This window comes from Schistocerca gregaria, chromosome X (assembly GCF_023897955.1).
Source record: "Schistocerca gregaria isolate iqSchGreg1 chromosome X, iqSchGreg1.2, whole genome shotgun sequence".
In the NCBI taxonomy this organism is placed as follows: domain Eukaryota; kingdom Metazoa; phylum Arthropoda; class Insecta; order Orthoptera; family Acrididae; genus Schistocerca; species Schistocerca gregaria.
In genome coordinates, this window is record NC_064931.1 from 29,504,679 (window position 1) to 29,529,445 (window position 24,767).

At 40.4% G+C, this 24,767-nt stretch overlaps 1 protein-coding gene and 1 long non-coding RNA gene across 5 annotated transcripts in view; one reads left to right on the forward strand and one right to left on the reverse strand.

Moving 5' to 3' along the window:
* The window catches only part of LOC126299109 (uncharacterized), a 372,168-nt gene extending 357,144 nt beyond the window's left edge, over positions 1-15,024 (forward strand). For all 4 annotated transcript variants that reach the window (XM_049990789.1, XM_049990790.1, XM_049990787.1 and 1 more), the window contains 3 exons: positions 7,777-8,010; positions 8,089-8,247; positions 14,651-15,024. In XM_049990789.1, the coding sequence (XP_049846746.1) occupies positions 7,777-8,010; positions 8,089-8,247; positions 14,651-14,794 (537 nt within the window). In that variant the 3' untranslated portion in view covers positions 14,795-15,024. The remainder of the gene's footprint in view (positions 1-7,776; positions 8,011-8,088; positions 8,248-14,650) is intronic.
* Positions 1-24,767, reverse strand: part of LOC126299115 (uncharacterized) — a 95,326-nt gene that overhangs the window by 27,407 nt on the left and 43,152 nt on the right. The gene's annotated exons all lie outside the window — the stretch shown is intronic.

Consider the following 24,767-nt stretch of genomic DNA (forward strand, 5'->3'; position numbering starts at 1 on the left):
TGGCAGAGGTTGCATTGAACCATCTTCACAATAATTCTCTATTATTCGACTCTAGAACAGAGCACAGAGAAAATTAACACCTATTTCTTTTTTTGTGAGCTCAAATTTCCCTTATCTTATTATGCTGATCATTTCTCCACAGGTCAGCATTAACAAAATATTTTTGCATTTAGAGGAGAGAGTAGGTAATTGAAATTTTGTATTATCTTTCTGCAATAAGAAATGCCTTTGTTTTAATGATGTCCACATCAAATCCTGTATCATGTCCATGACATCAAAGCAGCAGTGGCAAATATAGCATTCAATTAATAGGACCAAGAGCCTGGTGTTCAGCAATGTACAACAACTCTGTCTCTTCTGACAGTGTAATACCGAATTTGAACTACTTTCAGGAGCACAGTACCTATGTTTAACTGTTTAAAGAAGTGATGTGGCAAATCCTGTGGTTGTATTGTATTTTTATTGGTCCTGTTGTCTACAAGAGAAGCTTATGTATAAGACCTTGGACAAGTTAGTTTATAAGTATACAATTGAAAGTAATTGCTGTCCCACATTCTAATTCCTACTTCATAAGCACCGCACAGCACAGTAGAGCATACCAACGTATCATTTCACACAGAACATCCTCAACAGTACAATGACCCATTCAGTGAATGACAACTTCTCAGTGCTGCTAGATCAACACATTGGCAGGCCTATGTGGAATTCGTAGAATGCAGCTCCCACAAATTCTGGCCCACCACTAAACACTTGATTTGCTTAGATTCTGCAGTTTTAGATGCCATCGTACACCGAAGCTGCCCGATCACCATGTTCTTTGACTTTCTTAAAGCATATGAGGCCACTTGGTGCATCTGTTAATTTATCCCAGAATGAGTGAATCCAACCTGAATTGAGTATGAACCCCCTTGACAGTGAGACATACACTTGTAAAATGTACTGCTTTCACCAACATGAGCAAGGAACTGAAGCTGGACATTACCCTATATTTAATACTCACAGGCGATGAAATAACCATCAAATGGATTTTGCGTTTCATGAGAACAGGCAGCCATTATAATAAACTATATCTCTGTTTGTTGGTGTAGAGGTTGGGCATGGAGGGTCAGTCCCTCCCCACAGGTTTAACTCTCAGCAGCCAACTACTGGACTTTCTTCCTGCAAATACATTCTGTAGATAACTTTCATTGATTTCTGATTTTGGCGAGAATGGTGTGAATGCCTCCCTCTAGAGTCTGAGCAATAGTGCCACCAGTTATGACCCTCCTTCTGCCCAGACACACCAGATCACAAAGATGTCATTAATAAATCTGTACCGGGTTTGGGGACACACCTTCTAGGTCTTGATGAATACCTCTTCCAACAGCCCATGAGTAAATTAGCTTATTAGGGGCCATATTGGCTCCCATGATGATCCCCCTGATGTATTTATAGGTCTGTTCCTCAAAAGTAAGGATTAAGTTGGCTAGGGGACAATAAATGAGGTTTTAGGGAAACTTTCGGGTGGACAATGGGAGAGAGAGTGTTATATGACTGAGAAGCCACATGTTGTCAAGGACAACATACTGAGTTTTCTTACTTAAGAAGTCTTCAAGCCACTCACATACCTCGGAACCTATTTGGTATGCTTGTACCTTCATTATCAGTCAGTATTGTCGCACTGTGTCAGATGATTTACAGAAATCTAGGTATATGGAATCTGCCTGTTGCCCATCATCCATGATTCACAGAATCGCATGTGAGAAAAGGGCAAGCTGAGTTTCACACAAGCAATTCTTTCTAAAATCGTGCTGATCTGTGGACAGAGGCTTTTTCCTCTCAAGGAAATGTATTATATTTGAACTCAGAATATTTTCAAGGACTCTTGCAAACTGACATTAAAGATATTAGTCTGCAATTTTGTGGGTCTATTTTTTTTACCCTTCTTATATATACGAGGTGCTTGCACTTTTTTCCAATCACTTGAGACTTTGCATTGGATGAGGGATTCGCAATAAATGCAAGCAAGGGGCCAATGCTGTACACTACTCTCTGTAAAACTGAACTGTGATTCCATCATGACCTGGTAACTTATTTGCTGTCAACTCTTTCAGTTATCTCTCTACATCAGTGGTGCTTATTACTATATCCTCCACATGGGAGTTTGTGAGATGCTCAAGCAACAGTATGTTTGTATGATTCTCCTGCATGAAAGATTTTTTAAACGTGAAATCTGAAAATTCAGCTTTACTTTGGCTATCTTCTGCTGCCACACCAGACTGGTCAATGAGTGAGTGACTGGGTGGAAGCCTTAGACTCGCTTAGCGATTTTACGTAGCACCAGAATTTTCTTCAGTTCTCAAGGTCTATTGCTAAGGTATGACAATGATAGTTGTTCTTATTCTAATCTAAGAATACTGTAATTTATTGCTCGAACTGTACAAAAAGATGGAAGAAAAAGTACAATACAATTAGTAATACACAAGTGGCCAGTGGAACCTTGCTCTCCGGCCTGTGGATTCATTAAGTCCAACAGGAGGCACAGCCAGGAGCTGCGCACACAACTGCTGTCGTATTAGCAGGCCTAGTGGCCTCTAGTGGTCAAATCAAGCATAAACTTCACATGAAAACTATGAAGCAGTGTATACACAAAATTAGTAGTTACAGCACTCCTCTTTCATTGTGAAGAAGTGAGCACTGTGCTCATGTCCATTTCTCCTATGGCTGACATAGGTTGCCGAGTCATTTGACATGCTGCCACCCATTTGTAGGGTCAGAAGGGGCATTAGTGTGGACAGGTGCAGTGCCCACCCCACAGTGAGAAGCGATATGGCAAAACAAGTGACGTTGGTGTAGCATCCATTTTCAAATCCATGTCCAACCCCAGGGAAGGAGATTGTGGCAAAGGTGGTGGAACAGGTGGTGCCAATTGTGATGGTGACAGCAGAGCTGGAGGTGTTGCTTGTGACAGCACAGCAGCCGGGGTCATGCCGTGGCCCCTGACTGCTGAAGGGGGCACCCACAGCAGAGGACAGTTGTGAAAATGTTGGCAGTGGCAATGTAGAAGGTGACAGCCCGGCTGCAATGTAGGAGATGGTTGGGCAGATGGAGGACACGGGGGTGGCTGAGGCGCACCCACACGAGATCATAGCTGGTCGACATGTTGCAATGCTCATCCCTCAGCTGTGTAAATGATGCATAGGTGTCAGCGATTACCCGTAGCACCCATTTCAGCCAGCGGTCAAATCGTTGGGCCCAAACAGCTGTTTCAGGTTGGAAGCGTTGTGGCGCTGGTGCAGGTGGGCAGCCTAGTGTTGGCTGAAGCAGGCTGATGACCATATGACACCTATGCCAAACTCTTATTGCCAACAGGGGTGAACCTATAAGAACTGGGAAACTGGCCAAAAGTTACTTTTCCTCTGAGTCTTAAATATTTGTACTAGTCATTCTGCTTCCCTTTTTGATCTCTCACTTAAAGGTGAAAAGGAGGAGCTGTGACATGATAAACACCATGTCTTTTACAAAAATCTTCAAATTCCTGAGATATAAACTGGAGGCCATTGTCTGTAACTAACGTATATGGAAGGCCTTCCGTTGCAAAAATTTTTGGAAATTGTTGCTGCCGCAAAAGTAGACAGACAATGCATCACAAACGGAAACTTGGAATAAGCATAAATTACAATTAAGTAGAAATTCAAAAAAATTCTTGAAAAATCTACATGAATTCAGTCCCGAGGCTGCTGTGGATCCAGTCGTAGTGACAAAGCAGCACAGGGAGACACACAATTGGTGGCACCCTGCAAGCAGGCTGCAACAACTTGTGCTATTTCCTCCATCAATGGGTGCCCAAAAAGCATTTCTGCATGCTAATGCTTTTGTATGTGGCACACCCCAGTGGTTCACATTTAATAAATAAACACACAACCTCACACCAAAGGGCAAACGCGAGTACAACCCAAGGAGTGGTGTCCTCTGTAGCAGCACTCTATCCCAGACAGAAAGACAAAGTTGCAAAGCAAAGTAATTTTTTAGAGGATCAGAAGCACAGCCTGATGGCTTGTCCAGTCAGCCGTGTTGCACAAAAGAAACAGCTTTGCTTAAACTAGGATCCACAGCTACTGTGGTTGCAATTTTAGTGCTAGTAATAGGACAACCATGACCATCTAAATGAAAACAAAGTAATTCCTCCTTATCAAACTCTGGATTCGAACCAGTCAGCAAACACAATAAGGTGTCAGCATTTGTATGTTGCACTGTAGGTTGAAAATTTATCTCATAATTGTATCCCGACAGGAAAAGAGCCCACTGCTACAAGCAATGCATGGCTCTGTCCAGCAAGGATGCTGAAGGGTTAAAAAGAGACTCCAGTGGTTTGTGGTCTGTGAGTAGGTGAAACTTAGGCCCATATAAAAACATGAATTTTTTTTTAGAGCATACACGATCGCCGAAGCCTCTTTCTCTATCTGAGAATAATGCTGTTGCGCTGAATTTAAGAATTTAGAGGCCTATGCAACAGGGTGTTCAGAACTGTCTGCAAACTTATGAGTAAGGATGGTGCCAAGACCAAACTGAGATGCACATCTGTTGTTGTGTTGGCCCAGCTGAAAAGTGACCAAACAAGGGGCTGACTGTAGCTTATATTTCAACAATAACTTAAATGGCCCAGTCACAAGTTGGGGACCAGTGGAGAGGAACATTTTTATGTAATAGTGCATGGAGTGGTTGTGCCACAGTAGCAGCATCTGGTATGCATTTGTGGTAGTACACAATCTTGCCTAATAAGGCCTGTAATTCCTTGATGGATATGAGGTGTGGCAATGCTGCAATAGCATCAGTATGCTGGCACAATGGTTTAATGCCAGAATGCAATACTTCAAAATCCAAATAAATAATAAATGGTTGAAAAAACTGTGTCATGTCCAAATTGCAATTTAACATTGCACACTGTAAAACAGAAAATAGAGCATGGTGATTCTGCAAATTTTCCTTTGTAGAGGCACCAGATACTACTGTGTTATCTAAATAGTTGATGCAACATGAAACTGATGTTATAAGTAAATTTCACTTGAAAAATGGAATAAAGTTCAACACCACTTTTGAAATGTTGCTGTGGTTTTGAAGATACAGAATTGGAGACATTGCTCAGTAAAGACTCACGTCAAACTCCAGAAGAATTGGCACGATTAGTGGGAGTGACACAAAAAAAAAAAAAAAAAAAAAAACACTTTATTATGATCTGTACAACAAAGACAATCATACTAACAATTCTATTGATGCAGCACATAAGCAGTACTCAGATGATAGAATGCTCAAAATTTTTGGAAGTACATAGTGATGAATACTTGAACTGGAGGAAGCATATTACTGACCTTCTCGAACAATTAGTTCACCTTATTTTGCTCTTTGTATAACTGCTAGTCATGGACAACCAAATAAACCTCCTGGCATATTTTTCATATCTCCACTCAACAGCCTCTCATGGAATAATTTTCTGGTGTAACTCATCACTCAGATTCATCAAAAACCACAAAGTAAAAATTCACTGAGCAGTCAAAAATATGTATAACCTTTTTGACTGTCAGCAATAAATCAAATATTCAAAACAGCTGAAAATGAAAACATATATCAGGAACATATGTACCAACAACATTTAAAAAAAATTGAAAGCTGAATGTATAAAGACCTCAATAAAAAAAATTCACATTATTTTTTGATCACGCATTGTATATTATCTCTATACCAAAGCTGACTTAGCATTTACTGATACACCATCTTTGGCTTCCTACTCTCTCTGACACCTCTCCCTTCATCTTTGTGTACTCTCGTCCAAAAAACAGTTGTTTCCTTCTTGTCATTTAACCTTCTTGACATCAGAATGTTGTTCTTGATTGACACTGTTAGTTTACAACCCTAATTCTCATCATTTGCGGGAGGTGTTACTGTATGAAGAAAACAGCTGCTGAGTCTCATCAAATGCTCTCAAGTACATATGTTAAGGACACTGTTAGTGAAAGAACATGTTGTGAGTGGTTTCAACGCTTCACAAATTGTGATTTTAATGTCATAGACCAGCATAGTGGTGAAAGAGAGAATGTTGAATATAATGAACGATGTAAAAATAAATCAAAAATCAAAGTTTCCTGTGAATGAAAATAAAGCTCTAAAGAAACATTAATGTAGCATAAGTTTGCCACCCTTTCAAGTAAAAATGAGGATAATACACTACTGGCCATTAAAATTGCTACACCAAGAAGAAATGCAGATGATAAATGGGTATTCATTGGACAAATATACTAGAACTGAGATGTGATAACATTTTCACGCAGTTGGGGTGCATAGATCCTGAGAAATCAGTACCCAGAACAATCACCTCTGGCCATAATAATGGCCTTGATATGCCTGGGCATTGAGTCAAACACAGCTTGGATGGCGTGTACAGGTACAGCTGCCCGTGCAGCTTCAACACGATACCACAGTTCATCAAGAGGAGTGACTGGCGTATTGTGAAGAGCCAGTTGCTCGGCCACCATTGACCAGACGTTTTCAATTGGTGAGAGATCTGTAGAAAGTGCTCGCTACGGCAGTAGTCGCACATTTTCTGTTTCCAGAAACGCCTGTACAGAACCTGCTACATGCAGTTGTGCATTATCCTGCTGAAATTTAGGGTTTTGCAGGGATTGAATGAAGCGTAGAGCCATGGGTCGTAACACATCTGAAATGTAACGTCCTCTGTTCAAGGTACCATCAATGTGAACAAGAGGTGATTGAGACGTGTAACCAATGGCACCCCATAACATCACGCCAGGTGATACACCAGTATGGCAATGACGAATACATGCTTCCAATGTGCGTTTACTGCAATGATGCCAAACACGGATGCAACCATCGTGATGCTGTAAACAGAACCTGGATTCACCTGAAAAAATGACATTTTGCCATTTGTACACACAGGTTCACCATTGAGTACACCATCGCAGGCGCTCCTGTCTGTGATGTAGTGTCAAGGGTAACCGCAGCCATGGTCTCCGAGCTGATCGTTCATGGTGCTGTAAACGCTGTCGAACTGTTCGTGCAGATGGTTGCTGTCTTCCAAACATCCCCATCTGTTGACTCAGGTATCGAGATGTGGCTGCATGATCCGTTACAGCCATGCGGATAAGATGCCTGTCATCTCGACTGTTAGTGAAACAAGGCTGTTGGGATCCAGCATGGTATTCCGTATTACCCTCCTGAACCCACCGATTCCATATTCTGCTAACAGTCATTAGATCTCGACCAACAGCAGCAGCAATGTCACGATACGATAAACCACAATAATGATAGGCTACAATCCAACCTTTATCAAATTCAGAAATGTGATGGTACGCATTTCCCCTCCTTACACGAGGCATCACAACAATGTTTCACCAGACAACGCTGGTCAACTGCTCTTTGTGTATGAGAAATCAGTTGGAAACTTTCCTCATGTTAGCATGTTGTAGGTGGTGCCACTGGCGCCAACCTTGTGTGAATGCTCTGAAAAGCTAATCATTTGCAAATCACAGCATCTTCTTCCTGTCAATTAAATTTCGCATCTGTAGCACGTCATCTCTGTGGTGTAGCAATTTTAATGGCTAGTAGTGTAATTAAATCAATTTGAGAGCTAGCTGATGATGTTAATTTATCTCTAAATGTGGAGTTTTCTCACTCCTAAAATATTTATCCTGTGGTTACCATACATTAAACTCTTAGAACTAAATGCACTATGTTGTGTGATAATGTTACCTTGATACCAATAACCTTAAATTTTCCTTTTAGGTGTGTGCAGGAGTGAAAAAAACAGAATCGTTGTTAGGACCTATCAGCATATTGGTAAATAATGCTGGACTTATGTATTACACGTTAATGAAAAACCTAAAATTACATGATTGGAAAAAAATGGTGGATGTGAATATAAATGGTGTTTTGACTTGTCTGTCTGCAGTGTTGGGTGGGATGGTAGACAGAAAGTGTGGACACATTATAAACATATCATCTGATGCTGGAAGGAAGGTGAGGCTTCTGAAAGTGCAACTATACAAAAGTTTGCTGTAAGTCCCTCATAACATTTTCTCTTCGTTTCTTTTTCAGGCATTTGCTGGACTTGCTGTATATTCAGGCACAAAGTTTTTTATTGAAGCTTTGTCAAGGTCGCTAAGGGAAGAAGTAGTGGGAACAGGTATCAAAGTAACTTGTATCCAACCAGGCGATGTCAAAACAGAGCTCCATGGTCACTCAACAGATGTAGAAGTGAGTATCAAACCATGTTTGACTTTTACTCATTGGTAAATATATTAATAATTTGTCTCAGTTTAGTATTTCAGTGTACAATATTCCATACATTTTGAGAATGGCTGTAAAAATAAAGCAATAAATGATATTCCAGTAAAAATTAGGTTGAAAATAGTTCTGCAATTTCAACAACAACTTTCTAGTCAGACCAAAAGCTACAAGGTGTACAACTTTGCTCTCGCCGTTCGCTGATAGGTGGTGACAACGGTAAGTAGCAGTCGAAAGAGACAGATTGCAGATGTCAGGCAGTTAGCTTGGACCTCAGTCAACATAACCTCATTCAAACATTACTCAATTTGTGTCTGCATCATAAAGTTGTTCTTGATTGACACTGTTAGTTTACAACCCTAATTCTCATCATTTGTGGGAGGTGTTACTGTATGAAGAAAACAGCTGCTGAGTCTCATCAACTGCTCTCAAGTACATATGTTAAGGACACTGTTAGTGAAAGAACATGTTGTGAGTGGTTTCAACGCTTCACAAATGGTGATTTTAATGCCACAGATCAGCATAGTGGTGAAAGAGAGAATGTTTTTGAAGATACAGAATTGGAGACATTGCTCAGTGAAGACTCACGTCAAACTCAAGAAGAATTGGCACGATTAGTGGGAGTGACACAGTAAGCCATTCCAAAATGCCTCAAGGCTATGGGCATGATTCAGAAAGAAGGAACTTGGGTCCTGTGTGAGCTGAAATGAAGAGACGTTGAACAGCATTTGTGTGTTAGTGAACAGTTGCATCAGAGGCAAGAACAGAAGCAATTTCTGCATTGCATAGTGACCCGGGATGAAAAATGGGTTTATTAAAATAACACTAAATGCAAAAAGTCATGGGGATATCCCGGCCAGGCTTCCACGTCGACAGCTCCCAGGTCAAGCTCCTCATTTGGTGGGACCAGCTTGGCATTGTGTACTATGAGGTGTTAAAACCAAGTAAAACAATCATGGGTGCTCATTATCGAATGAAATTAATGCATTTGAGCAGAGCGCTAAAAGACAAATGGCTGCAATACAGCGAGAGGCACAATAAAGTGATTTTGCAGCATGACAACTTTCAACCCCGTGTTGCAAAAGAGGTCAAAACATACTAGGGAACATTAAAGTGGGAAGTCCTACCCCACCTGCCTTATACTCCAGACATTGATCTCTCTATCACCTGTTTTGCTACGGTCGCAGGTTCGAATCCTGCCTCAGGCATGGATGTGTGTGATGTCCTTAGGTTAGTTAGGTTTAAGTAGCTCTAAGTTCTAGGGGACTGATAACCTCAGAAGTTAAGTCCCATAGTGCTCAGAGCCATTTGAACCATTTGAATTATCACCTGTTTAGATCAATGGCAGATGGCCTGGCTGACCAGCACTTCCAATCTCATGAAGAAGTCACAAAATGTATCGATTCATGTATCACTTCAAAAGATGAACAATTTTTTCGACACAGGCTTCATACACTACCCAAAAGATGGGAGAAAGTAGTAGCCAGTGATGGAAAATACTTTCAACGATACATGTGTAACCAATTTGTTTCATTAAAGCTTCAAATGGTGGGGAAAAAACAGTGGAAGCAAAGTTTTACACCTTGTACAATTGATTGGTAGTAAGCAAATGCCTCCAGAATGTTTCTACCAGTCATTTTACATTTGTCTGTATGTTGAACAAGTCACTGTAAAGTGTGAAAAATTGATATTTTTTTTAATAAGGTAAAATGGGTACATTTCCATTCAATTCAAAGATAGAGCTTAGTAACCATATAATCTTCTATGCTTCCATGTGTGCTGTAGTCAGACAATATACTTACAAAATATGTTTGAGTGGTAACCAGGGTCTCTGAAAATAATCCTAGATGATTACTGGAAACTACTTCTTGAAATATTTTGTTTGTTTGTTTGATATTGTGCATCTTTCATCAAGTATCATCCATTCCAGGTTCTTCAGTTTATCATCTTTCTAATCTCCCCTATTACACACACACTTGATACCCCATGTTCTTGCAACCTTGTATGAACACCATATACTTGATAAATATTTTAGTAGATCTTACTTCCTTCCATGTACTGATAGCAGTTTCTTACGTCATACAAGTAAAATGAAACCTACCACATTCTTCATTTATGGCTGAACCTATGTGAGCATTTCATTTAACATCCAAACATACTGCCAACATACATACATCAATATTTGTTCCATATCACGAATACAACATTTTGTAATTTTGTGGAATGTATCACTTTAACATAAGTTTTTTTACACAAAATAATTATTTTATTTATTTATTTTTATTTATTTATTTATTTTTACACTTGCTACTACAGATCTAAAAATTCACCTATTGAGTAGAAGGAATTGCCATTCATAAATTCTTTTTTTTTTTAATTTTGTTTGGCTGTCTGTCACACTTTTAATGCTATTTGGCAAATGACCAAAGATTTTTGTGGCAGCATAATTTACCCCTTTCTTTGCCAAAGTCAGATTTAACTCAGAATAGTGAAGATCATCCTTTCTTCTGGTGTTGTAGCTATGCACTTTGCTGCTAATTTTGAAACTGGATCCATTATTAATAACAAATTTCATAAGTGAATATATGTATTGTGAAGGTAGTGTGAATATCCCAAGTTCATTAAATAAATCTCTGCAAGATGATCTTGGGTGGGCTCCAGCTATTATTCTAATTACATGCTTTTGTGTAATGAATACTTTTTCTCTTAATGATGAATTGCTATAAAATATGATGCCATATGAAAGCAGTGACTGAAAATAGGCACAGTAGGCTAATTTATTGATATGTTTATCACCAAAATTTGCAATAACCATAATAACATAAGCAGCTGAACCTAACCATTTCAGCAGACCATCAATGTGTTTCTTCCAGTTCAATTTCTCATCAAAGCACACACCCAGAAATTTTGAATATTCTGCCTTACCGACAGACTTTTGTTCATAGTCTATATTTATCAATGGTGGTTTGCCATTTACTATGCAGAATTGTATATACTGTGTTTTCTCAAAATTTAGTGAGAGTCCATTTGCAAAGAACCACTTAATAATCTTCTGAAAGACATTATATACAGTTTCATCAGCTGATTATTCAGCAAAAAGAACTACCTTTGCATCTTAATGAATATAAAGTGGCAAGTCATTAATATTAGGAACAATAAGGGACCCAAGACTGAACCCTGTGGGACACCATTCATGATACCTCTCCAGTTAGAGAAATCTGCTGATTCTTGAAGACTATCTGTACTGTTAATTTCAACCTTCTGCATTCTTCCAGTTAAATATGAATTAAACTATTTGTGCACTGTCCCACTTGTACCACAATACTTAAGCTTATGTAGAAGACTTTCATGATTCGCATAATCAAAAGCCTTTGAGGGATTACAAAATATTCAAATGAGTGATGTTTGATTCTGCAATGCATTTGATATTTGATCAGTGAGAGCACATACAGCATTTTCTGTTGAAAAGTCTTTCTGAAAACCAAACTGACATTTTGTTAGTACTTCATTTTTACAAATATGTGATGCTGCTCTTGAATACATTACTTTTTCAAGAATGTTAGATAAAGCTGTCAGAAGTGAGATTGGGTGTTAGTTGTTAGCATCAGACCTATCCCCTTTTTTATACAATGGTTTAACAATAGCGTATTTCAATCTATCTGAAAAAATGCCCTGTTTCAGTGATCTACTATGTATCTTTCTGAGTATCCCACTTATCTATTGGGGACAAGCTTTTAGTACTTTGTTGGAAATGCCATCAATTCCATGTGAGCTTTTACTTTTGGGTGAATTTATTATTTTTCTAATTTCAGTAGGAGAGGTGGATTGAATTTCGATTTTATAAAATTGCATGGGTATTGACTCTTCCATGTAATGCCTTGCATTTTCTAATGAATAGCTGGATCTTATTTTCTCTACAACATTTAAAAATGATTATTAAAAATGTTTTCTGCTTCTGACTTCTTGTTAACAAACTTTTCATTGAGTTTGATAGAAATACATTCTTCCTGTACTCTCCGTTACCCTGTTTTCCTTTTAACAATATTCTAAATTGTTTTAATTTTACTATCAGATGTGCTACTCTCAGACATAATGCACATAGTTCTGGACTTTTTAATAATTTTTCTTAATACAGTATAGTAGTTTTTATAATTTTTCACTGTTTTGGATCATTACACCTCCTAGCTATCAGATACATTTCCCTTTTCTGTTTACAAGATATTTTTATCCCTTTAGTAAGAGATCGATTTTTAGATCATTTCTTACAATTATGTTTCACTGTTGTCTTAAGGAAACTGTTTACAAATATACTCACAAAGGTGTCATGAAATAGGTTAAATTTCAAATTAGCATTAGGTTCCCTGTACGACTCATCCCAGTCTAACTGTTGCACACTTTCCCTAAAATTTTCAATTGTTAATTGAATGCACTATTGTGGAGGAATGTTTTGCATTACTGTATGGAGCTATATCATACGTAACTAGCTGTGCATCATTATCACACAGACTATTCTTAACAGGAAAAGTTTTTATTTGATTAAATTTATCTTGGTCTATAAAAACATTATCTATCAGTGTGCTGGTTTCCCATACAACCGAAGTAGGAAAATCAATAACTGATGCCAAATTGAAAGAACCAAATAATACTTGAAAGTCAAGCTTTCTATCTGACTCTTTCAGAAAATCTACATTGAAATCCCCACAAACAAGAATTTGCTTCCCTCTGTCTGGCAATAGCACAACAAAGTTTATAATTGTTTCAAAAATAGCTGAAAATTTGCCAATGATGTCCTATACATGGCTACAATTGCAAAAGTACCATTATTTAGTTTAAGCTCACATGCACATGTTGCTCTACTCAGAATTTTTTAGTTTCCAATTTTTTCATACTATGACAGATTCTAAGATATATGGCAACTCCTCCTCTCTCCATACTGTCTCTACTTACATGTGCTGAAAGCTTATATCCACCTACATTTACCATTTCCATACCTGTGACTATATGATGTTCAGGCAGGCATAATACATCCATTCCACCCTCAGTTTCTACATCTGCTAAAAAAACAATAGATATCCCCTGATATTCTGATGCAATATACTAACATTATTTATCACTGTGATTTTATGAGAGTCTTGTGACACACTAAAATTATTTTTTACTATACTGTTATGAGAATCTTATGATATTTTAACATCTCTAGTACCTGCCTGCCTGAGCTTCTCATTAAGCTTCATTTAAGGATAACTGGACACTGATCTTAGCCTAAAAAAGTGGTACTCCCATGAGTTTCAGTGCCCCCCTCCCTTAAAGATTTTGTTATCATCCCAGCCATCCACCTGCTTAGCCGAGTGGTAACATACTTGCCTCCCATGCACTGGGCCCAGGTTCGATTCCCGGCCGGGTTGGAGATTTTCTCTGCTCGAGGACTGGGTTTTGTGTTGTGTTGTCCTCATTATCATTTCATCCTTATCATTGGCTACAAGTCACCCAATGTGGTGCTGACTGAAATAAGACTTCCACTTGGTGGCCGAACCCATCTCAGACCTCGCAGCCAACAATGCCATATGATCATTTCATTTCATCATCCCAGGCAATTTACCCTTCCCCTTCCTATTGAGATGCGAGCCATGTCTTGTGAAGTCCCACCTACCAATACCATCAACAGGAACCAAACCTATGCCTGACAAAGTAGCCAACTGAAGTAGCTGATCTAGCTCCATATTGACCTTCCTGACAGAGATGTTCAATTGGGGCTGATCATACCGCATGAAAGCAGGAAACAAGCCAACATTTGTATGGTTCATTGCAGATGCTACTTTTAGTCTAAAGTATGTAAATTATGTAAGTATATAGTCTAATTCAATAATCCTGATGTCAAGATCATTTTTTACAGTTGGCAAAATGCACAATTTTTGGCTCTGAGTTGATATTTGTGTACTAACTGTTTTCACTTTCTTGCACATAATCATACATATTTACATAATTTGCTGAAGTTTAAGGATAAAACTGAGCATATGTTCTTGACTGAGCATGACACAAGTTACAGATCAATTAGTTCAAATACTTTTATTATTACGCGAACTAAATACAAATTATACATAAATTATGTTATGGAAGTTCTCAGTGTTCTAAAATATTGTAGTCACAAGTGTACATGAAATGAAACAGTGTATATCCATGAGATGCAGATTTATTCTAAAACTCCTCAGGCTACCTTCAACTCTTGATGTACATTATATGTCTACATACAGGCTGTTTTACATGATGAATCTGTCACGGGGGTTTGACATAATGCTGTGATTAAAACCTTATCATTATCCCTGAAGTTGATCACAAATATGTGTAACTGTTACACTTTCATTTCTGTTTTCAGGCAAAAGAGATGTATGATGCCAGTGATAAGGTAAAGATTTTAACACCAAATGATGTTGCGCAGGCAGTAATTTATGCTCTTACACAACCAGATTATTGTGCTGTGAATGAGATTCTCCTGGAGCCCCGGGAAGCTCCCATATGAAATGTGATGTCAGTTTTTCCTTTGTATGGTAGATCCAAAATATTTTGAATTCAGTTGCTTGTCTGCACTACCAAAACTGTACTGCAGTCTAAGGGAGTTTGTTTGACAAAGCTGACACTGTATGTAGTATTACAATTACGTTATTCAGTGTAAATTGACTCAATACATTTTTATATTGTTTTGTTCCTCACCTTTTGCAGTATACTAAATAAAAACCAAATAAAATTTAATATGTCTTTGTTTACCATCCACATCTGAAGTACAGACATAACAACGCATATAATCTCTCCTGTATGCAAACCAAATTGACTGTAAATGTACATCATGAGATAAATAAACCACAATTCCTAATACTTGTCATTTTTTAAACAATTCTACTACCAAATTAAAACAGTGGAAAGTCTAGGATGGAGTAACAGCCACATGAAATGGACAGAGTGTTACTCATCACACAAAGAAGGCACTGAGTCACAGACATAGTGCTATAAATTGCAGTAACCAAAACCAACCTTGGGAACGTCTTGGGCTGTGGATCAGAGGTGCCAGGCGGAGAAGCTGCCTGCAGTGGAGCACGCACTACCGGGTAAACACAAGGACGAGTCAGACGACAAACGACAACAACTGACAATGACCGACACAACAAGGAAGAGATAAACAATGGAGGCTTGTACAAAACACAACACCAAACACCAACAGTAAATCCACTCGGAACCAGGGCCAGGCAAACGTCAACAACGAGCAACGACCAGAACGCAGTACCACCGAGATATAGACACAATCCAGCGCGAGTACCAGACTGACTGGACTAGGGCAGAGCGGGTCCCTATATACGAAACCAGAGGGAGCGGCTATTGGCCGCTGTCTGCATGTGGCATAGCGGTGGCGCCCTCACTGCGCAAGAGCCGCTGCACGGAACAGCCGCCGCAGAGCGGAGCCCTCTATGGGCTGTCCACGTCCATTTGTTCTGGCGCGTGTTCGACTTCCACGGTGGGAGGTACTAGATAAATATTCAGCTTTTGGGCTAAGTCCTTCATCATAAGTAGAAAACACACATGCATTCACACAAGCACAACTCATACACACAGGGCCAATGTCATCTCTGGGTGGTAAGGCCTGAATGCAGCTGTGTCTGATGGGAGCAGCAGTCAAGCTTTGGTGCATACTGAGGGTGTAGAAGAGGCAGCTCTAACATCTTTCCCCATCTCTACTCTGCTGTCCCTCCCTCTCCCTACCCCATGCTTCTTCTGGAGCCCCAATACCAATCCAAACTGGATTGTTGGTTACTTCAAACACAGTCGCAATTGGTCCTTAGCACTCAGAGGCAACTGTGGCCTTGTGTGTTAGTTGTGGTTGTCTGAATGTGTGAGAGTTTTCTACAGTCACTGATTTCTTTATAAAGGGTGTTACAAAAGTTTCTAGTACTTTGAGAGGCAGTAGTACTCACCAAAACAAGAAAAATAAGCCCAATAAACATGGGTCCATACTTTCTGTGATAAACGTGTTTATAGAAGAGGCTGCACGACACTTTGTTGCAGATATTAGCACAGCCATTACATTGACACTCTGTCAAATGTGTCAGCAGGGTATTATGATGTCTTCCCCACAATACTCGATGTACTATTAAGTGGTCTGCAGTCAGTTGAGTGGTTCGAGTCACATTGCATGCTACGTCAGTTTTCATCAAATGTGGATTCACTTACATGTTTACTGTTGTTGTGCTGTTTGTATGTGCAAATGGTGTAATAAATTTACATTTTCTTTCTTCCACCACTTGCTGGCAATGGAAGCCTACTACTCAACAAGTGAAGTGACGGATATGATATTCTGATATGGTTTAGCAAACCGGCATAGCTTGCAAGCCTGTGCCTTCTACACTGAAAAATATCCACAGTGCAGAGAATCCTCTGATAAGCTGTTCACCAGATTTTTGAAGAGTCTGAGACGCACAGGTACCCTTGCACCTTGCGACAGTGACAATGGAAGGCTCCGCACAGTCCGCACACCTGACACAGGGGAGCGTATGCCATGTTCACTGGAAGAGACCTCTGGGACCAATGTGCAATGATTAGCAGCAGCAGAAGGCATGTCTAACTCTAACTTTTTTATCTGGGGAAGTAGTCCCTGAACAGTTGCTGTACCCATATCATCTACAGTGCGTTCAGGCCGTAACACCACAGGATCATCATGGCAGATGGCAATTCTGTCAGTGACTGTTGCAGAAGTGTGCCACAAATCCACTGTTCCCATCCAAGATTTTATTTACCAATGAGGCAGGGTCACAAGTGTGAATTTCCATAACCAGCATGTATGGACAGAAGTAAATCCCAAAGCAATTCAAGGTAGAGGGCATCAACACCAATTCTCAATCAATATCTGGGCAGACAGACTTGGCAATAGATTAATAGGGCCATACGTGCTACCATAAAGGTTAACTGGGGCACATTATCTACAGTTTCTCATTAATGTCATTACCTACCTTGCTGGAGGCTGTGCCATTGCAGCAACAAATTCAAATGTGGTTCATGCATGATGGTGCACCAGCACACTTTTGTCACAATGTGTGTGAACATCTGATGCAGACATTTCAGGACTGCTGGATTGGTTGGGGGGCAGGGGGCATGCCTTGGCCTGCTTGTTCCCCAGATCTCAATCCCCTAGACTTTTGGTTATGGCGACACTTGAAGGAATTGATCTACGCCACACCAATCAATGATGTGCAAACAATACAGGGTCGCATCTTTAATGCGAGCCAACAGCTACTACAACCACAGGGTATATTTCAAAGGGTGTGCCATTCCTTAAGCCGCAGGGCTGAGGGGTGCATTGTAATGAATGGACACCATGTTGAACACCACCTGTAAACACGTATTTGTACCAGAAAGTATGCATCCTTGGATGCATGTTTACTGGTCTTACTTATCTTGATTTGATGAGTAATGCCACCTCTCAAAACATACTGTATATATGGCACAGTAGTAAAACATTGGATCAGTCCAGTGAATCTGTTTAGGATGGTCCCTGGTATCCCAAAATCTGCTCTGTCAGTGGCAAGACAGTTCCACTAAAACATCATCTATTTTCAATTGAGGGATTGGTTGTCCCCTCTTGCCTTGGTTTTGCTGCATCTTTACTTCAGTTAATGTCTGCTGCGAACTCAGTAGCTTATTATTCTATCTTCAGGCCCATACCTAAAGCTTTCTTGCCATTAAGTATTAGGCTGGTGCATAAGTTCATAGCATTTTTGTTTTGCATGTTGGCATTCCAGTTAGTATGGGTTTATTTATCGACTGTCATTTTTTATTTGTAGTTCACAGTCGATGTTTGAGTTTACATATTGCCATTTTGTCATTTGGACATAGTGAGTGGTGCTGTGGATGCTAGTAAATGGAGTGCCAAGTGGAGAAATCAGAAAATTTCCATCATATTCTTCTGTTTGAGTTTAATAGTGGGGTCACAGCAATGGTGGCAGCCAAAAACATTTGCGCCATGTATGGGGATAGTGCCGCTGGACAGAGCATGGCAAGAAAATGGTATTCTCATTTTAAGGAGGATTGTTTTGACATCAGTGACTCTCCACCTTCAAGAACACCTTCGAAATTGGATGAAGGTAAATTAGACACATTAACCCAAATGATCCATGTCAGTGTACTCAAGAACTGGCAAATGTGATGAACTGTGATCATTCAACCATTGTGCAACATACACATGCAATAGGGAAGGTTCAGTAATAATAATAAAAAAATATATCAGTGGGTGACCCCATATCCATCTCTGCTTGCTCGTCATCAATTGGCTTGTGAACAACACTGACCATTCCTACATTCCTATCCTGTGTCATTACTGGTGGTGAGAATGGTGTCTTTATGCTAACATAAGGGAAAGAAGTGAATGGTTAAGCCCAAACAAAGCAGCAACTCCTGTACAAAGATCTTGGCACATTCACAAAAGAAATGTTATGCATCAGGTGGAACAGCGATGGTGCAGTGTACTACAAACTGCTTACCCGAGGTTTAACCATCACTGCTGACATTTATTGCCAATAACTGAGATGTCTTGCAGGCGCAATCAAAGAACAATGAGCAGGAAGACTGTGTGAAGTGGTGCTTCTCCACAATAATGCACACCTGCATTCAGCTGGACTGATGAAAAACACTATACTGGAGTTGGGTTTGGAAGTCATTCCACACCAACCTTATTAACTCGATCTTAAGCACTCAGATTTTCACCTTTTCTACTCTCTAACAGCCTTCAAGAAACTTCCTTTCTGGATGAAAATGGTCTCCAAACATGGCTCAATGAGTTCTTCACCTCAAAACCATGTTATTTCAAGAGTTTCAGAATTGAAAAGTTATGCCAGCATTGGAAGGCCATTTTAAATAGTGAAGCAGAAAGGAATACAACGCCAGTTAACGAAGTAGTCACTCCCAGCACTGCTACAATGTAACCACCAAGCTTGTCTCATACTTTTCAGGCTCTCATAATGAGTAAAGAAAACACATTTTCTTAACTGGCTTTTGTGTGTAATTTCACACTTATCCTAAGACTGTCTCAATATTTTTCATCCTTTTGTATATGACCACACCAGTGCAATAGGTGATGATTTAATTCTACAAGGTGCTAATGAACACTCAACCACTTATGGCTTATATTGTGCACAAATATTTTCAGTAGAGAATACTTCGGTGTCTGAATAGTGTCATGCAGAAGAAGGCTTATTCAGCACTTGCACATACAAGAGTGTGGAGCGAACTACCTCTGGCCAGAACACATATTGTATATATAAAGTTACAGAACATTTCAGTACAATGATTCTTGACATTTGTGGACACTTCAAGAATGTACTCTAACTGAATATATAAATTAAAATTTTACAGTTCAGGTGAGTTTTAAACTCAGAACCCTCCATGGAACAGTCTAGGATCATAACCACTACACAATGGTGAATGCATTATGCAGCTTCTTCTGCGACGTTGCTCCCTCCTTAAGAGAACAGCATCTTGGTTTCATATCCTCCTAGTCCGGGAATGAGTCATCAGTCCTGCATACTCTGACTCTTGATGACTGATGTTCGCCCTGGCGGTGATCTTCTTAGAACTTCCTTTGCCGCTAGGCTCTTTGTCACCTTTCTGCTTGTTGCCTGTTGCTGGAGCTTCAAATTTCCCCTGGGTTGCAGGATCCCTATAGGGCTTCATTCAAAGGATGTAGACTGTATCTCTGACCTTTCGTCGTCTTGTGTCGGGATCGAAACCTTCAACTTCATAAGTAACATCAGACAACTGTTTTACAACCTTATAAGGTCCAAAGTAACGCCTGAGGAGCTTCTCAGAGATACCAACCTTCCAAACAGGAGTGAAGATCCAGATGAGTTCACCAGACTGGTAGGCAACAGGGCAGTGGCTCGCATCATATCTTCGACAATGGTTTTCTTGAGCCTGCAGCATGTGGTGGTGGTTAGTGTTTAACGTCCCGTCGACAACGAGGTCATTAGAGACGGAGCGCAAGCTCGGGTTAGGGAAGGATTGGGAAGGAAATCGGCCGTGCCCTTTCAAAGGGACCATCCCGGCATTTGCCTGAAACGATTTAGGGAAATCACGGAAAACCTAAATCAGTATGGCCAGAGACGGGATTGAACCGTCGTCCTCCCGAATGCGCCTGCAGCATGAGGAGTTGAGGTAACTGCCGAGCTTCCTCAGCTCTGGTTAACACCTGGCCAATGTAGTCATCATCCACGTCATCAGGATGTAATGGAAACACAGTGTCCATTGTCGTAGTTGCCTCACGCCAATGCACTGGGAAAAATTACGTAAATCCTGTGGTGTTTTGTTTGGCATTGTTGCAGGCAAACGTCATGAAAGGTAGCACCTCATTCCAGTGGCTCTGCTCAACATTGATGAACATTGATAGCATGTCAGCCAAGGTCTTAGTAAGGTGTCCAGTAAGCCTATTAGTTTGCAAATGGTAGGCAGTCGTCATGTGATAAGTAATGTTGCACCAGCTGTTTATCTGTGTCACAAGATTCAATTGAAAAAGCTTCCCTCGATCCATAATTAACAACCTTGGGGCACCATGTTTTAATACAGTGTCTTCTATTATGAATTCGGCTGTTTTCACGCCTTTTGTAATGGCATAGCATGTCAGATAATCTGTGCAAACAATAATTCATCTATTGCCACTAGCAGACTTTGGTAATCGTCTGAGGAGGTCAATCCCATCATGCTTGTAAGGTGTTTCTGATGGTGGAATTGGTATGAGTCGGCCAGGTGGCTTCTGAGGAACTGCCTTTCTCCTCTGGCACTCTCGACAGTGCGACACACAGTGACGGACATTCCTCAACAAACCTGGCTAGAAAAATCTCTTGTGGATCTTATCGTATGTCTTGCACAGGGTTTCTTGGTTTTTTTTCTTCCACTTTTGTACACTATGGTAGTGTCATACACTTGAAGACGTACTGCCCACTTGGCGAGTCGTCCTGTTGGATCCTTGATACCTGTCAACCAACAAAGTGAATGATGGTCTGTAACATGCACATGGCCCAGATCACAGCAAGAAATTACCTTTCTGTAGTTGAGTAGTTTCTCTTGGCTTTTGTAAGTGTCCTAGAAGCATGGACTATAACCTTCTCTTTTCCCTGTGTGTAGTTCTGTAGGTGCTCTCTCGTCATATAGACCAAGTACAGGGTCAGTCGTCGGAGATTTTCGCAGCACATCGAAAGAATCTTGTTGAGCACCACCCCAGATAAATTTAGCATTGGCTTTTAACAAGTCTTGGAGTGGCCTGGCTTTGATACAAAAGTCTTGAATAAAATGATGGTAATAAGAACAACTCTGAGGAAGCTTTTCACATCTTTAATACTTTAAGGAATAGCAAATTCCGTTACAGATCTCACCTTCTCTGGGTCTGGCTGCACATCTTCATTTGATACAAGGTGTCCAAGTATTTTGATTTCTTTTGCTCCAAAGAGGCACTTTCTTGGATTAAGTTCTAGTCCGCCTTGTTGGAGACACTTAAGAGCGGCCCTCAGTCTTTTTATGTGTTCATCAAATGTCTCTGAGAACACTATAATGTCATATAAATAACAAAGACACATCATCCACTTCAGGTGACTTAGAATATTATCCATCACCCATTCAAAAGTTGCTGGTGCATTACACAAACCAAATGCCATGATCTTAAACTCATACAGGCCCTCAGGGGTGATGAATGCAGTTTTCTCACGATCAGCCTCATCTACTTCGATTTGCCAGTATCCCAAGCACATGTCCATGGTTGAGAAAAACTTAGCCCCCTTCAGACAATCTAATGTATCGTCAATTCGTGGAAGGGGGTAAATGTCCTTTTTAGTTATCTCATTAACCTTCCTGTAATCGACACAAAAGCGCCAACTGCCATCATTCTTCCTGACGAGAACCACTGGTGACGACCATGGGCTCTGCAAAAGCTGAATGATGTCATTCTTCATCATTTTATCTACCTAGTCATGACTTATTTGACATTCCGTTGCTCTCTGGCTTATTGTTTGATGGTCTCCAGTGCTAATCCGGTGCTTCACCATCGATTTGTCTAATTTGTTCTTCACCTGTGAATTGAAGCATTCAGAGAACTCTTGAAGAATGCAAGCAGCTTCTTCTGTTGTTCCTTAGTGAGACCTGGTGATAATCGAGCTAGAAGATTTTGTCTTGTAGTAGTAGCGCCAATTTCGCCCACAGACTTGGCATGGGAGATTTCTATGTTCAGTTTTTCAACAATTAACAGCTCAGCATTTGCTATGCATATGTGTCTTGGAATGATCTGTGGTTCTCGTTGACAGTTAAGTATCCACAATTCACCGAATTCATTCTTAAACGAGACGGCAGATGACCAAGTTATTCTTCGGTGGTATGCTTATCTTACATTCCACTACAAGATGCATGACAGTTACCTTTCTAGCGCTGACTGCAGGAATTATCACTTCATCCAGCACATATAGTCTCCACACTCTCTGATGCGCATCTTCCTGTCCACTCTATCTCATCTCATGTAGCATAATCTTTGAGTGACCACAATCCATAATTGTCATGTAAGACGATGAATTCTAAGGGCTGTGTATAGCTACTTATACCCTCACAAATGATGCATCTTCCTGTAGGTTTTACATATTTCCCATTAGCCACCTTCAGCAGAAATGTTTTGTTGTAGATGAATACGGTTTTCAGTAACTGGCAATGGTACTTCTCTGAAATGACTGAATATGATGCTCCAGAGTCCACAAGAGCTTGGGCTTGTCAGCCATCCATGAGGATATTGACGTAGTTTCCTATCATTTTTGTAGTGATCGATGGCAGAGGATTTTTCTCTTCGGCGGCCTCACCCCCAAGGAAGGTCCCACCCTTTAGTTTTCCAGGTGACGGTGGCTAAGTGATCGGCTGGAGATTCTAAACAGCAATGGAGACCTTGATCAGTGTGTTGGGGTGCGTCCTCTCCATTGGCTAGCTTGTGGCGATGGTAATCTATGTTATCATGCACCCACATCTTCTTGTTCATCTTTGTCATCCCGGAGTTGGCGTCAGATAAAATTGGTCTGCTGTCTTCTAGCATGGGCGTCATCAAATATCTGCCCGCCTTTTTTGACAATAGCACACCACATGTCCCAGTCGTCTGCAGTGGAAACGTACTGGTTGGTTATCTTGGGTTCTACAGATGTCAGTCTTCCTTGGTGCCTAAACAGGTTCCTCATGCGGCATTGTAGACACATAACTTTGCCTGGGTCTCAACTTTTTCACTGTTTTAAAGGGAAATAAAGGACGAGAGATTGGGTTCAATGTCTGTTCCACTTCCTCCCTTATGACCTCTTGAAGCGTCTCGGTCTCGCCGTACAATCCAAGTGCCTTCTGAACTTCCTCTCTCATTATCTGATGAAGAAAACTTGTGAAATCAGTTCCTTCCTCCATTGCAGACATCGATACAACGTTTGGAAGCCGTTCAAGCTTCTTGCATGTAATTCTTTTGTGATGCATTGTCTCGATATACTGGCACCATTTTATAAAGTCCTTTGCTGTCGAAACCTCCTTCAGGAGTAGGGCTTGATACATCTCCTAAGCAACACCCTTCACGAGATGTGCAACCTTATCTTCCTCCTTCATTCTAGGATAAATTATTTTACACAGCTTCAAGATGTCTTGAATGTAGGATGCTGTAGCTTCTCCTGGATGCTGTGCCCTGTACTTTAATTTATCTTCAACTTTGCACTTCTGTCATTGTGTGTTGCTTAAATACTTGCACAGTTTTGCCAGGAATACTTCCGAGCTTGTGAGCTTCTCCTCGTTGTTCTCATATCATTGCTTGGCAGTGCCCTCCAAGTTGGAAAATACGTTAGCCAAACACATGGTGTCATCCCAATTGTTAAATTTGGCTATTGCTCATATACCTTCAGCCAATTTTTGGATCATGGCCATTGTCACCAGAGAACCTGGAAGGATATCTCATGTGGTGGCACACAGTTGCTGTCTTCATAACGTCTTCTTCTTCTATCTCCGACAGGTTGCAATCTGTTAAATATGGCTCAAACCCTGGTCTCTTGCCATGTAACTGGCGGCTCTGTCATGGCCTGATGGGAGCCACTGTGTCATCGATAATGTGCCCTATCACAAGTTCCAGTACCCAGCGTCTCCACCAGAATAATGTGACATATAAGAAGGTGTAATTAGATGAATGACGAACAATAACTTCACTTAACAAAGGTTTATTCGGCACTTGCACATACAAGAGCGTGGAGCTAATTGCGTCTGGCCAGAAGACATACGGTATATATACAGTTACAGAACATTCCAGTACAATGTTTCTTGACATTTGTGGATATTTCTGGAATGTACTCAAACTAAACATAGAAATTATAATTTTACAGTTCGGGTGAGTTTTCAACTCACAACCCTCCATGCAATAAGTCTAGTATAATAACCACTACATCACGTTGACTCACCGTCTTCTGTGAGAATAG